The sequence below is a fragment of the Notolabrus celidotus genome, chromosome 12, assembly GCF_009762535.1.
Source record: "Notolabrus celidotus isolate fNotCel1 chromosome 12, fNotCel1.pri, whole genome shotgun sequence".
NCBI lineage: Eukaryota > Metazoa > Chordata > Actinopteri > Labriformes > Labridae > Notolabrus > Notolabrus celidotus.
Genome location: NC_048283.1, coordinates 13,089,504 through 13,101,552, shown reverse-complemented (window position 1 = coordinate 13,101,552; position 12,049 = coordinate 13,089,504). Strand labels below are relative to the sequence as shown.

General features: G+C 44.9%; 1 protein-coding gene across 3 annotated transcripts in view; it reads left to right on the top strand.

Annotated features, from left to right (window-relative positions):
- The window catches only part of si:ch73-22o12.1 (nectin-2), a 90,266-nt gene that overhangs the window by 42,106 nt on the left and 36,111 nt on the right, over positions 1-12,049 (top strand). The window contains exon 7 of one of the 3 annotated variants that reach the window (XM_034697275.1): positions 6,913-11,367. The exons of the other annotated variants lie outside the window; for them this stretch is intronic. Coding sequence (XP_034553166.1) covers positions 6,913-7,499 — 587 coding nt within the window. The 3' untranslated portion in view covers positions 7,500-11,367. Of the gene's footprint in view, positions 1-6,912; positions 11,368-12,049 lie in introns of those variants that run through there. 3 annotated transcript variants of the gene reach the window in all.

Below are 12,049 nucleotides of genomic sequence, written 5' to 3'. Positions count from 1 at the left end.
GGCAGAGAGACAGGGAGAAGTGTTCGTAAAAGATAAAAAGGTTGAGTCAGTACTGGTTGAAGCGAAATGGAAGAGTTACTGATGGTCAGAACGGAGCGAGAGAAAGATGTGAGATGACTCCAGGTGGGGGTGCGATGCAGACCTGTAGAGGCTAATGTGAATGTGTGTAGACAAACACGGCTAAGAAGGGCCGACAGGCGTGAAATGGCCAGCACCTGCTACATAGCAAGTCCCCTGCTTCTCTCTTCCCCACAGCTGCATGACACAGTAACACACACGCACATATATCTACACTAGTGTGTGTGTCTGTCTGTGTCAGGGCCCATGTCCTCTGCCCTCAGTCTTGTCCTGCGCTCCCGGAGGCAGCGGGAGGGATAGATGTCCTCTCCTCTCCTTGCCTCTCCTCCTCTCATCTTCGATCCCGCTGCTTAGTCACACACGCAAAAAGTATCCTACCCTGCTCTCCCCTCCTCTTTTCTTTCGATTTATCTCTCCTTCACTATCTCTTTCGCTGCAGTTTGCTCTTTTCATTGCATCTTTCATCCTCTCAGTTAGCATATGCTCTCTCCTCATCCTCCTTATCTCTCCCAGGTTGTCTTTCAGCCTCCACAAGTCTGCTGCTGATCTCCCCTGCTCAGAGGAGAGACTGCCTGCCCCCAGCTTTCCCTCTTTTCTCTCTCTCTCTCCTGTATTTTATTTAGCTCTGTCTCTCTCTCAAAAGCTTAACTCTTAAATACCAGTAGCTCTTCCTTAATCACAGCTTAGTAGTCTCCATCCCTCCATCCATCCCTCCCTCTGTTCCAGACTCCTCTCACGGGGGTTCTTGTGTGGCTAACCCAGATTCTCTCCATCCTTAGTCTTATTTGAACCCCTCAATTGTTCCTCACAAAGGTGACTCAGCTGCACTTCAAAAAGTTAAATGTCCCCAAATGAGTCCCCCCCACATGGTGCTAAGTTCAACAGAAAAGAGATTTCCTCTCAACCAACTGCATTTTCTCCCATTTACCCCTCTGAGGAGACAGTTCAAGGGCAAGGAGCTGGGCCATTTTCTTCCATCCAGTTTGGGTGTGTGTGTCTGTCTGTCTTTGTCTGTTACTGTGTGTCTCCGGCCATGCGAAAAACAGCCAGAGAACAGGTCTGATGGAGCCAAGACTCCCTCCAGCCTGCAACTGGCCCCCTGCCCGACCCTCATTAGCACACACTCGCGCACATGAGGCCATGCACGGGCACACACACATACACAGTGCTCTGTTCAATAAGTTAACATGCTGACAGAGGGTACTGCTAAGCTATGCTCTAGGTGCAGCCCGGCCCGGCGTCAGCAGGCCACCGATGACCATGATGCTGTGAGTGTGTGTGTGCCCATGCATGTTTTTGGGAGGCTGCAGTCGATGTTACTTCCACTCCATCTCCCTCATTACTTGCGGTCACTTGGAGCGTACGGTCGTGCTGGACGTGACTTCATAAGAAGCATGCTGTGTTTTGGCTTCCACAGTATGCTGTGTGTGTGTGTGTGTGTGTGTGTGTGTGTGTGTGTGTGTGTGTGTGTGTGTGTGTGTGTGTGTGTGTGTGTGTGTGTGTGTGTGTGTGTGTGTGTGTGTGTGTGTGTGTGTGTGTTTTTGAGGACAGGAGGGCTTGGTGCTTGGGGGCTGCAGTGTAGTTTTTGCATGTTTATTTTTCTCTCCCCCCCTCTTGTTATCCACACAGCATGCATATTGCAGTTTTTCTGCTGGCTCATCCAACAGCATGTGTTTAGAAGATGTCCTCTCCTCACCCACTTAAAAAGATTCCTCTCGTGCTCTGTTCGGATGTGTCCGGGGTCTGCAGTGGGCCTGTACGGAGGGCCTGGGGTGGCTCCTTTACATCTATCTCTTGAATCTTTCAAGTGTTGTGTCCAGAAGGACAGAATAAAACATGAATCATCACCCACGAAAGGATTTACCAGCTGAGACTTTGAAAGAGACACTTAGAAAACTGACTTGAGCGGCGCATTAAAAATAATTGGATGAGTAGAATTTGGAGAGAATTTGCATTTAAATTTTTGTGTAATTCCCTTTGATGTGACAGCAAATTGCAGCAGCATCCGGTCCCAGTTTGCACAGAGATTGTTGGCATGTTGCTTATGCCGGAGCTCCACCAAGCCCAAGGTGATAATGCATTTCTTGTGTTCCTGTTACAAGTGGACACTGAGGGCTAGCTCTCACTCTCATGTGTGTGAACAGGAATGTTTAGCACTACTCAGAGGAAAGTAGGAGGGAATAGAAACGCTGCGTTCGGGGAGGCTGTCGGTAGAAATTGAAATGTAAGAGAAAATACGTCTTTTTTTTTTTGCTCCAGAAAATGTTGCGATTGAAGGACGGAGGAAGAAAGCAGAGAGGAAAAATTATGTGACAGAAATATAAATGTGAATTGGGGAGATGGCAGGGAAAGTGGATTAAGAGGAGACCGAAAGAGTATGCAGGAGGCAGCTGGTGAAGTGGAAACGGGATGGAGAAAAGGGTGGTGTAGAAGAGGAGAGGCAGAAATAAAGAGGAAGAGAAGAGCTGAGCACAGGTGTAGACAGCAGCAGACTACCATTTTCACTCCCCACAAGAATCAGTGTTACAAGAGTAAATCTGTCAGCTCTCTGTACACTTAACAAGATGGGCCAGACTCTGTTGGGATTTCAAACGGGAATGACAATAGGAATCGGTCTGATTCAATACTCTAAAATTTGAGGAAGGGGGTTTCTGCAGCAGTGTCTCCTGGTTAATCTTCAGCAGCGGCTGGTGGAAGTGCAGGGAGTGGAAAGGAAAGCTCAAACGTCAGAAAGCATGTTCAGCTTAGCTAAGGGTTCTTGATCACTTTCAGTCAGGGACTGAAATAAAAAATTAATTGGTTCACCATGTCTTTTTTGGTTTTATTGTGTAGCTTCTGTGCTAAATATCTGAAGGAAGCAGGAACACTACAGACTGCCTTTCTTCCTCTGTAGTTTGTATAAGCTGTTTATTGTATCTGGGGCATCCAACTGTTCAAAATGATCCAAACAGAATAAATAAGTACATTAAACAAAAATAAAGAACTACATGTCTTCATAGAAAATACATGAATAGTCCAGTGAAACCCTTTATAAAGCTGGAATGACACACAATCAGGTAGCAATCTCCTCCAAACAAAAGTCTATTTGTTTATCTTAGTAATGCATCACATTGACCTCATCGTCATATAGAAATCATCATGCTATATTTGTGATTTTGATGCATCTCCTTGCAAAATAACTAGTTTCATTTAGTGAACATTTAAGAGTATCACAGTACAGTGAAAGCTTCCAACATGGGTGGAGCTGACCCCTCACTCCCTCAGTGTTAGAGCCATAATCCCTGCTCACTGAGATATAGATGATGCCCTCGAGGAGAATTGGTCACAGAGTCTGTGGAGAGTTATCATAACCCCAGGAAGCACTTAGAGCCCTGAACTCTTGGCCTCAAAAAGCCTGTGTAAAGCAGTTTTACTTTGACGGCTCTCTTAGAGGCTTTACTCGCTAGCAGTCTCTTAACAAAGCCTCCTCTCAAACCTCAATACTTGTGAAAGCATGCATCTGGAATTAGGTTAGATTCTCGGAAGGGGTGTTCCCAAACCATCTTTTTCTTTTTTGATTCAGCTATCACCACTGAAGTATCGGCTAGTGCACTCATCGTAACCCTTTGAATCCAGTACAACCTTGAAAATTTACAATTGAGCATTATTTTCTTTCAGCTACATCCTACTAATCCCGTATGGATGCAATAAGATCACTTGGATTGTTTTCTGGCCGGACTTAGTGCACTGCATTAGGAGTCCTAATTCAAATCAAGCTAAGCACCTACAAAAGAGCTGAGCTAACATTAGTTAGACTCAGCCCAAACCCCTTTTAGACATGCTCTGTTGGACACATTTCATGGGAGAAATCTGAATTTCTTAACTTGAATTTCATACTTTGTGTTTTAGTAGCTTAAACTTTTTTTTTCACTTTCTTTTTATTGATTTTAGGCATAGATAAGCCAAAATAAATATTAAAAGCTTTTGATATATAATCAAACACCAGGTTCCTGAAGGAGACTAATTTAGGGCAAGACCAAAAATGATGGGCAAGTGTTCCAGTATATTGTTTACATTTATCACAAAGCTGGGAAGTATTAGGATACTTGGCATGAAGTCTAGCTTTGGAATAGTGAAGTCTGTGTACCACTTTATATTGTATTAAGGTGTGTCTGGCATTAATGGAGCTGTAGTGTATGTTAGAGATTATTCTCTCCCATACCTCTGCTGAGATTTCAGTGTCAAGATCAAATTCCCATTGTGTTTTCTGTTTATTATCTGACTTTGTTAAATGGGATTGTAAAACATGATAAAAGAAATAAACTGATCCTTTTGCCCCAGGTTTAGTAGCTTAAACTTAAAGTTTGAGGAACACAGCTTTAAAATGTTTTATGGGGAAAAAAACTTTTGCTAGCTCTGATGGGAAAACACAGACATGATAGACTGTTATTCCTGTTATCTGTTGGCATGGCTGAGGAGCAGACCAGGGGGTGAGAAGTCACGAAGGTGACCTGGAAGCGAGAGGTCTTAAAAAGCTCTCTGGTTAGTCTCTTTGAATGTTATTTTATTTAACCTTTATTTAACCAGGTTGCCCCATTGAGATCAAAGATCTCTTTTCAAAGGGAGACCTGGCCAAGAAATTCAGCAGCAAAAAAAACACAAAGTTTCAGACACAGAGAACCGAAGTACACTCTACAAGAACCTTTGTCCGAGAAAGAGCCGTTACCTAGGAGGTAGTTCTAACAAGATACACTAAAAACAACAACATTCTAAAGATTCAGCTTCAAGGTTTTCATTTTAGATTGAAAAACATTCAGTGACACCATTTCCTTGAGTTTCAAGCCATTTTGCAATACATTCCAGGCTGAGGGTGCAGAATACCTAAAAGCTCTTTTCCCAATTTCTGTTCGAGCTTTTGGGACAGAAAGCATTTAAACGTCCTTGGAGCGCAGTGAGTGCTGACCAGAACTTTTCTGTGTGATAAAGACACAGATGTAGTAATGTGTTTAACAATGCAGTCATCTTGTACTCTGAAGAGAATAAATACCATGTTGAATCTTCACTCTGGGTCAGTTGTGCAGACCATGTCTCGCTTGTCAGATCATGCTGCCAGCTGATCGCTTTGCAAAGCTCACTGAAGACCGGAATAAAGCTCACAAAGACAAACCGTCGTAGTTTGAGTCTTTCATTTTCAAATTTACGTCACATAGCTCTTTAGCATTACACTCACGGCTAGCTTGTCAATGTTGCTTTCTGTTGCATAATAATTCACCAATTACCTGTTCCTGTTTGATCCTCTAAAACACTAGTTGCTAATGGCAGGCATGAATTTGTTATTGCTGTAGGATGGAAGAGCATGTGATTTTTTTTGAGGGGGCTCATAAGTTATGGTGATGGGTTGTTACATAGGCTGGCATGCTCGCTGATAGTTGTGTGATGCATTTAAGGCTGTCAGAAGGCATTATCCAGTTGATGCTGGTACATTCATCCTGAACGTTTTTAATCACATAGATCCTTTTCATAGCTGTTGTATTTCAGGGAAACCCTTGCATGGCTTTTTATAAAAACGTATACCTTTATCAGTTTTGGTGGTGCTGAAACCTTGAACGTCTTAGATTTACTTTGGCAATATACCTAACAATACCAAACCTTAATCTTAACCTGTGCTTTCCGTCTCTACAAAATAAACTGTTTCTTTTGCTTTTAAAACACCTCTCCTAAAATATATTGCAGTAATAACACTGCAGAGGGATGCTGAGGAAGCAGGGAGTGCAAGTTCAGAAAGAGAGCACTATATGGTCGACGAGTCATAAGGGGTGTCTTCACAACTCTTATTCAAACACCAAATGTCTCGCTGGGATTGTGTTACACAAACAAAAAATCCTCTGTTTGGATATTGAAGCCCTAGTTTTATTCACACTCTCCTTAGCTGGTGTGCACTCCAAGAAAACCTGTTTGATTTGAAACAAACTTGAAATGGCTTCTTCCCATGTGCATGTGTGTGCAACAAGGCACTTGTGACTAAAGCAGTAGTGCTGGAGTAAAAATGGACACGCACGTTTTAGCAGCAGTCGAGCGCTGCCTGTGGTTTTACACGAGTGGAGAGGGGTGCCGATCCAATCTCTCCAGCTTCACACTTGTGGCTTCCGGGCAGAGTTGTCATCCCGCTGTGTCACTTTGTCACTCACTCACTCCTCCTCCTCTGCTTCATCTAATTTCCACCCTGCTCTCCTCCATCCATCATCAGCCTCCTCCTCCTCCTCCTCTGCATGGCCTCCACCTGTTCTGCCCTGCAAACGCCATCCTTCCCCCTGCTCCTTCAAAAAGTGTGTGCATGTTGCTTGCACGACAACCTCAACCCCCCACCCCCCCTCTCCTTGTCTTGCCTGCCTTGCCTTGAGATGTGTGGTGAGCCTTGGACGGACCCTGGCCGATGAAGGGCAACACGGGGGGAAACGTGGCAGGGACGTTGTTGTGACGTGGCTGTGGGAATGGGGACAGCAGCAGCTCTGAGGGAGAGGAGGAAATGTCAGTGTAGGAAGAGGCTCAGCACACACAAAAACACACACACGCGGACACACGGACATGCACTTCACTGTAATGACACCTCAGCACTCTGACACACTTCACTGAATATAGTTCAGACCACCACTGACATCATCCAACTCCTACCTTCTTTCTCTGTCCCTCCTTTTCCCCTCTCCCATTCCCCTTTCTTCTCTTTCCTTTTTATGCTTTCTATTTTCCCTCTTGCCCTCTCACCGTGTTTCATGCTGTTTTCTTTCTCCCTTTCTCAACCATATCCCTTCCTTCTTTTTTTCTCTCCCCCCCTGCCTCCCCTTCCTCCTCCTGCAGAGCCCTCAGTGAACCCATCCAATGCCGGCGTGGTGGCGGGAGCTGTGATTGGCTCCCTGCTGGCTCTCCTTTTGGTCGCCGCTCTCATCGCCGTGCTCGTCACCCGTAGCCGCAGGCAACAGCAGGGCTACCGTGCCAACGGGGGCAGCGACATCAAGACACGCATATTCGGCGGCGGAAAGAAGGCCAGCAAGAACGGCACGGGCGGCGGTGCGGGGACCGGCGGGGTTGGAGGTGGCAACAACAACGGCCCCATTTACGTCTACAACGAGAGCTCCTCCCACCAAGGCCTCGCAGAGAAAAACAACCACCACCAGCCGCTCACCATAGGGGGCAGACCCGAAGGTGTCGCAACTACACCCACTGCCCAAGACATCCTGCTGAGCAACGAATTAGACGATGCAGAGAGAAGGAAGTTTGACGAGCTGGAGGAGGAGGAGAGGTATGACCACTTCTCAGGAGGGGCCCCCATCCTTCAGCTCCGCCCTCCGCACGACCAGGAGGATATCATTGGAGACTACCTGGATGATGACATGGAGTCTCAGCGGGACGGCTCGGTCATCTCTCGGACTGCTGTTTATGTATAGAGGAGGAAGAGGTGAAGGAGAGGAAAGGAGGAGGATGAAAAAGGAGGAGAGGCCAGATTCCTCCTATGGATTCTGTGGCTTCAGGGTCTCATCCCTGTTTGAGAAAGAGAATATTCCCACTTTTATTTTTGAAAATTGATTTCATATATAGCCCATTATTAATCACAGTGAAGCCCCCAGGACGGACAGAATGAACAGGAAGGTGTGGTGGAATATTCTGAAAGGAGCGCTGCTGTAATTTTTGTCTTCAAGAACTCAAAATCAAACGAAGAAAAGAAAAAAACCTGTCATCCTCTGTTTCTGCTCATGCTATCACTATCACCGGGACCTTGACAAGGACTCTTGACAGACAAAAGAGACAAACTGTGTAGTGTGGGAGTAGGATAATGGAATCATGATACAAGCTTGGCTGTAGAGGAGGCAAACTCGCTCGCAAATTCACTCTTATCTTCACCAAAACAGTAGAAGAGGAAAGGCTTGTCAAGCCAGTTACATGTTGCCTGCTTGTCTCAGTCCTCCTGTGAGAAACCTTTTTGTTCTGGTGCTGCGTTGTGCTGTGACAGCTGCTGGGTTAGTTAGTAGTAGGTGATGGGTTCGGAGGAAAACATTGGAAGGTGTAGACAGTATCCATCATGAGATTTAGGAAAGTAACAAATGCATACCTCCTCTTAAAGAAAAAACATCTATACTATCAGACACAGTAGACGTAAAGTTAGGGAATCGTATGGTGCTCAAACCAGAGTTCAGCTGAATTTAACAACACAAGTTTGCAGAGAGTTTGAACCGACTTCATAACAAGGTATTCACGTTCAAACTTTTGCTCTATGCCTGGAGGAAAGAGACAGTAAACAAGAGACAAGGGAATGAGGTGTAGTCGATCTGACAGGGTCAAGGGATGAAAAGAGGGATGCAGGAGGCAGGGTAGCGAGAGAGGAGCATGTCTCTTCTTCTCCTCTTCCTCCTCATCCGCGTCTTCTCAGAGCGCTCCTGACAGGAGGAGCTTGATTGGTAATGAGCCGTGAAGTTGCTCGCTTTAGCCGGGACCAACAGATTGCCACCACTTATCGCTTATGACGTGGCGGTTTCCCCCCCTCTCCCATCACCACCTCCATATCTCTTTCCCACCCCCCACCCCTCTCCTCATCCCTCTCTCCTGGTGTTTATGGGGAGTTTATGATTTATCCAGGGCGGTGTCGAGGTCATGGCCGCAAAGAGCAGGGGGAGTATTTTACTGCTCCTGATGTGTCAAGCGCCCCACTTACTCTATTCCTGCGCGGCCTGCCGTGACGTGCAGCACTGACTAATCCACCTGGAGTGGCCGTGTTCACTTCACGGATGCCCCTGTCTTCCCTTATACTTTAGTAAATGGCCGGACAAGACAGAAACCCACCTCCAAAGTATGACCGTGTTAGCGTAGATAGAGCTTCAATGACATCATCAAATACTCCTGTCCATTAGCGGATGTTCCTAAATGTGGTGAATTGATCAGGAGATGTAAAGGGTCCACGGTGAAGCTGTGGAAGTCGTATTGACTTAGAGGCAGCAACGGGTGAAACAGCCTTTCATGATGCAGCTTCAGGGCAGATGGTCTCCCGACTGTTAATTTATCCTTCTAACGAGCCACTGGAGGCCTGTTCAGGCAAATATTACTCCTGGCCACTGTACACAGCTGTCTTTAAGGCTGAGTGTGTACACTTAACATGCATCACTGTGTCTATGTAGCCACTGGATGACTGTGATGGACAATCTCTGGGAGAAGCTCTGTTGTAGCTCCTATAATCATGGGTTTCCTGGCCTTCTAATCAACTCCCCTTTGACCCGCTGGGAATCTGGTGAGAGCAGTTTTTTCGATGACTGTACTGACCTCTTGTAAGGCCCCGCTAAGATCTGGGTTGCAGGTCGCTGCGGGTCATGAGGTGAAAAGCAGAGTGACCCTTTGCCAAGGGCAAGACTCAACTGCGCCTGCATTTATTATCACAGCTGCTCACAACCTTGAACTTTGGATGTAGGAAACCTTCCCGTACAGTGCAAGTATCTGTAAGGGTGAAACTATCCTTGTTTTCTATTGTGATGCCGTTAACCTTCAGAGAGAGAGAACGGGAGAGAGATAGAAGAAGCAGATGTCACAAATAGAGACAGCTTTCCCTGTTTGAGCACTGTCTAGCATATCGTAAGCCAGTGTGTTCAATAGGATTATCATCTAATGGCCTTAGCTTATACATAACCGCAGCTTCTGTCAACCTGGGGTTCAGTAAATTTACCAACCGTGGCTGATTCGCCACAACCACTCAAAATAAAAATGTATTACTTATTTTTGCACTTGTGTGTGTCACCGCAAAAAAAGAGAAATCTGAGTGTAACGTGGTCTCGAGGTAAAAATGGCGACACAAGGGACAAAACTGTTGTATGTACATTTTGGTGTGAGGTATCTGTGTACTATATATGTAAGCATCTTTATTTTTCTTGTGAAAATGTGGATATTTATGAAAATGTAAATATCGGATCGATGGAGCCAGTGTTGCCAGTGTTGTGGACTTGGAGAGGCGTTCTGGGTTGGGGAGTCAAAATGTCTCAGAGGTCTTCAGAATGTAATTTTTAATCTAATGAAAACCTCTCTGGTTCGGTGGTGCCGTTCACAACAAGCTGATCTAACTGATCTGAATTTACTTAAAGCCTAAGAGTCCATTTGTAATGGAGGAAAAAGTATATATCATTGCTTGTAATATTATTATTTGTTTGGTATATTTCACATTGCCTGCATTTCCACATAATAAGCACACACATTTTTTTGCACAATTGGCTTCTCCCGCTCCTTGACAGACACCCTGCACAATGCAAAAATACCCACAATACTCATAATTTATCAGGTAGACAGTACACACACAGGCAGTGCTTGTTGTGTGCCTGACTCAGCTGTGAGTGAGTGAGTGAGTGGGTGTGTGAGTGAGTGTGTGTATAGTGTTGGTGTGTATTTTAGTGATGCTTGGGGGGCTTTGGGACGACTCTCACTGCCACTGGGTGTGTAACCTGAGCAGCCACCTTGTGTCACCATGGGAAACTAGTGAAGTAAAGATATTATTGTGCATTTGGACAGCACACTGACTCACACATTTACACACACACACACTGTACACATATACACGCAGAATGCAGAGAAACATTCGCCCACGCACAAACACCCCTCAGTCACTCTCATTATGCTCACTCCCACAGCCAAACTGTGCAGAAGACACCTCATACCTGACAACTCTGCCATCTCCTGACACAAGCCCACACGAATGTGCTCACATAGCTGCACAAACACACTTGGTCTTTTCCTCTTCTTGCTCAGTGGCTCTGTCAGGACTTATACGCAGTCCTCTTACAATGGCAAGAGCCACAGCATGATGGGTTCCACTGCTCCACTGCTTTCTATTTCCCCGCAACTTGTCCAATTCCTCCCTGAATCAGTGACAGTGTAGTAGAATAGAGACAAGTGCACATTCAGTGACACACACCTTTCACCCAGTGTCAGAGAAACAGGCTTTTGAGGAACCTGTTTGTCCATTCTGCGTTTGTTCTCCTCGGGAAATGCAGCTTTCATAAAAATGGTCACCATGTTCTGACCTCCATCCCCTCCCAGATCCCTTTCTGTGCTTTTAGAGTCAAAACTTCCCACTCGCCTCCCAAATTTTGTTTTCAACTTTTTTTTTCACTCCAGCCACCTCTGCCGCCATGACCACCTCTGCAGACACACACACAGCTTTGCCACCCACCAAGTACAGGCCTGTCAGACAAATTGCTTTAAAAGAAATCCACGATCCAGGTCTGGGTCTAGCACAAGGTTAGATGGTAAAAAAAAAAATATATATATTTTACCAGAAAGCCACATACTGTTGCTGTTTCTTTGGCTCCAAACATCTGATGACTAATCAAAGCCTTAACATCTCCCATCTCACTCTCATAAAAAAGAAAAAAAACGAGAAATCCTTCCTGTGTACATAGTATAAATATATAAATATGTAGCAGAGAAAAGAATTACTAATTTATGGTGTCACGTTTGTGTATTTCTCAGTGACGGCAAGCATGAAGGATTTATTTTCTCCTATTACAGTTTCTCTTCCTCTCTGTTATTTTGCAGTGCTTTATAATTTATGTTTCAGAGTGCTTTATTCTTGACTGCTGCGCTGTGATTGCTGCCAAAACTGGCAAAATGTGCTTCTTCTATACAAATGAACTGTACACACAACAAAACAGTCTTACCCAAAAAATGTGTTTTTTATTATTATTATTATTATTGACTGCTCCGTGTAAAAGTTGTCTTTTCTTTTTGTATTTTTTAATTTTTTGATTATTTCGGTCTTTGAAAAAATGAGATTGAATTCGAATTGTCTCAACTTTGTTGTGTCTTTCTATATTTTTTTTTTCGTATTTCGTTGCTATTAAAGATTCCTTGATTTTTAAAATGTCCGTGTGTTGCTGAGCGTGGTGTCTTGTTTCTCCTCTTCTTCTTTCTGTCTCTTTAACACTTGAGGTTAGCTGAGATGACTGAGGAGCCAGATTGAAAGAAG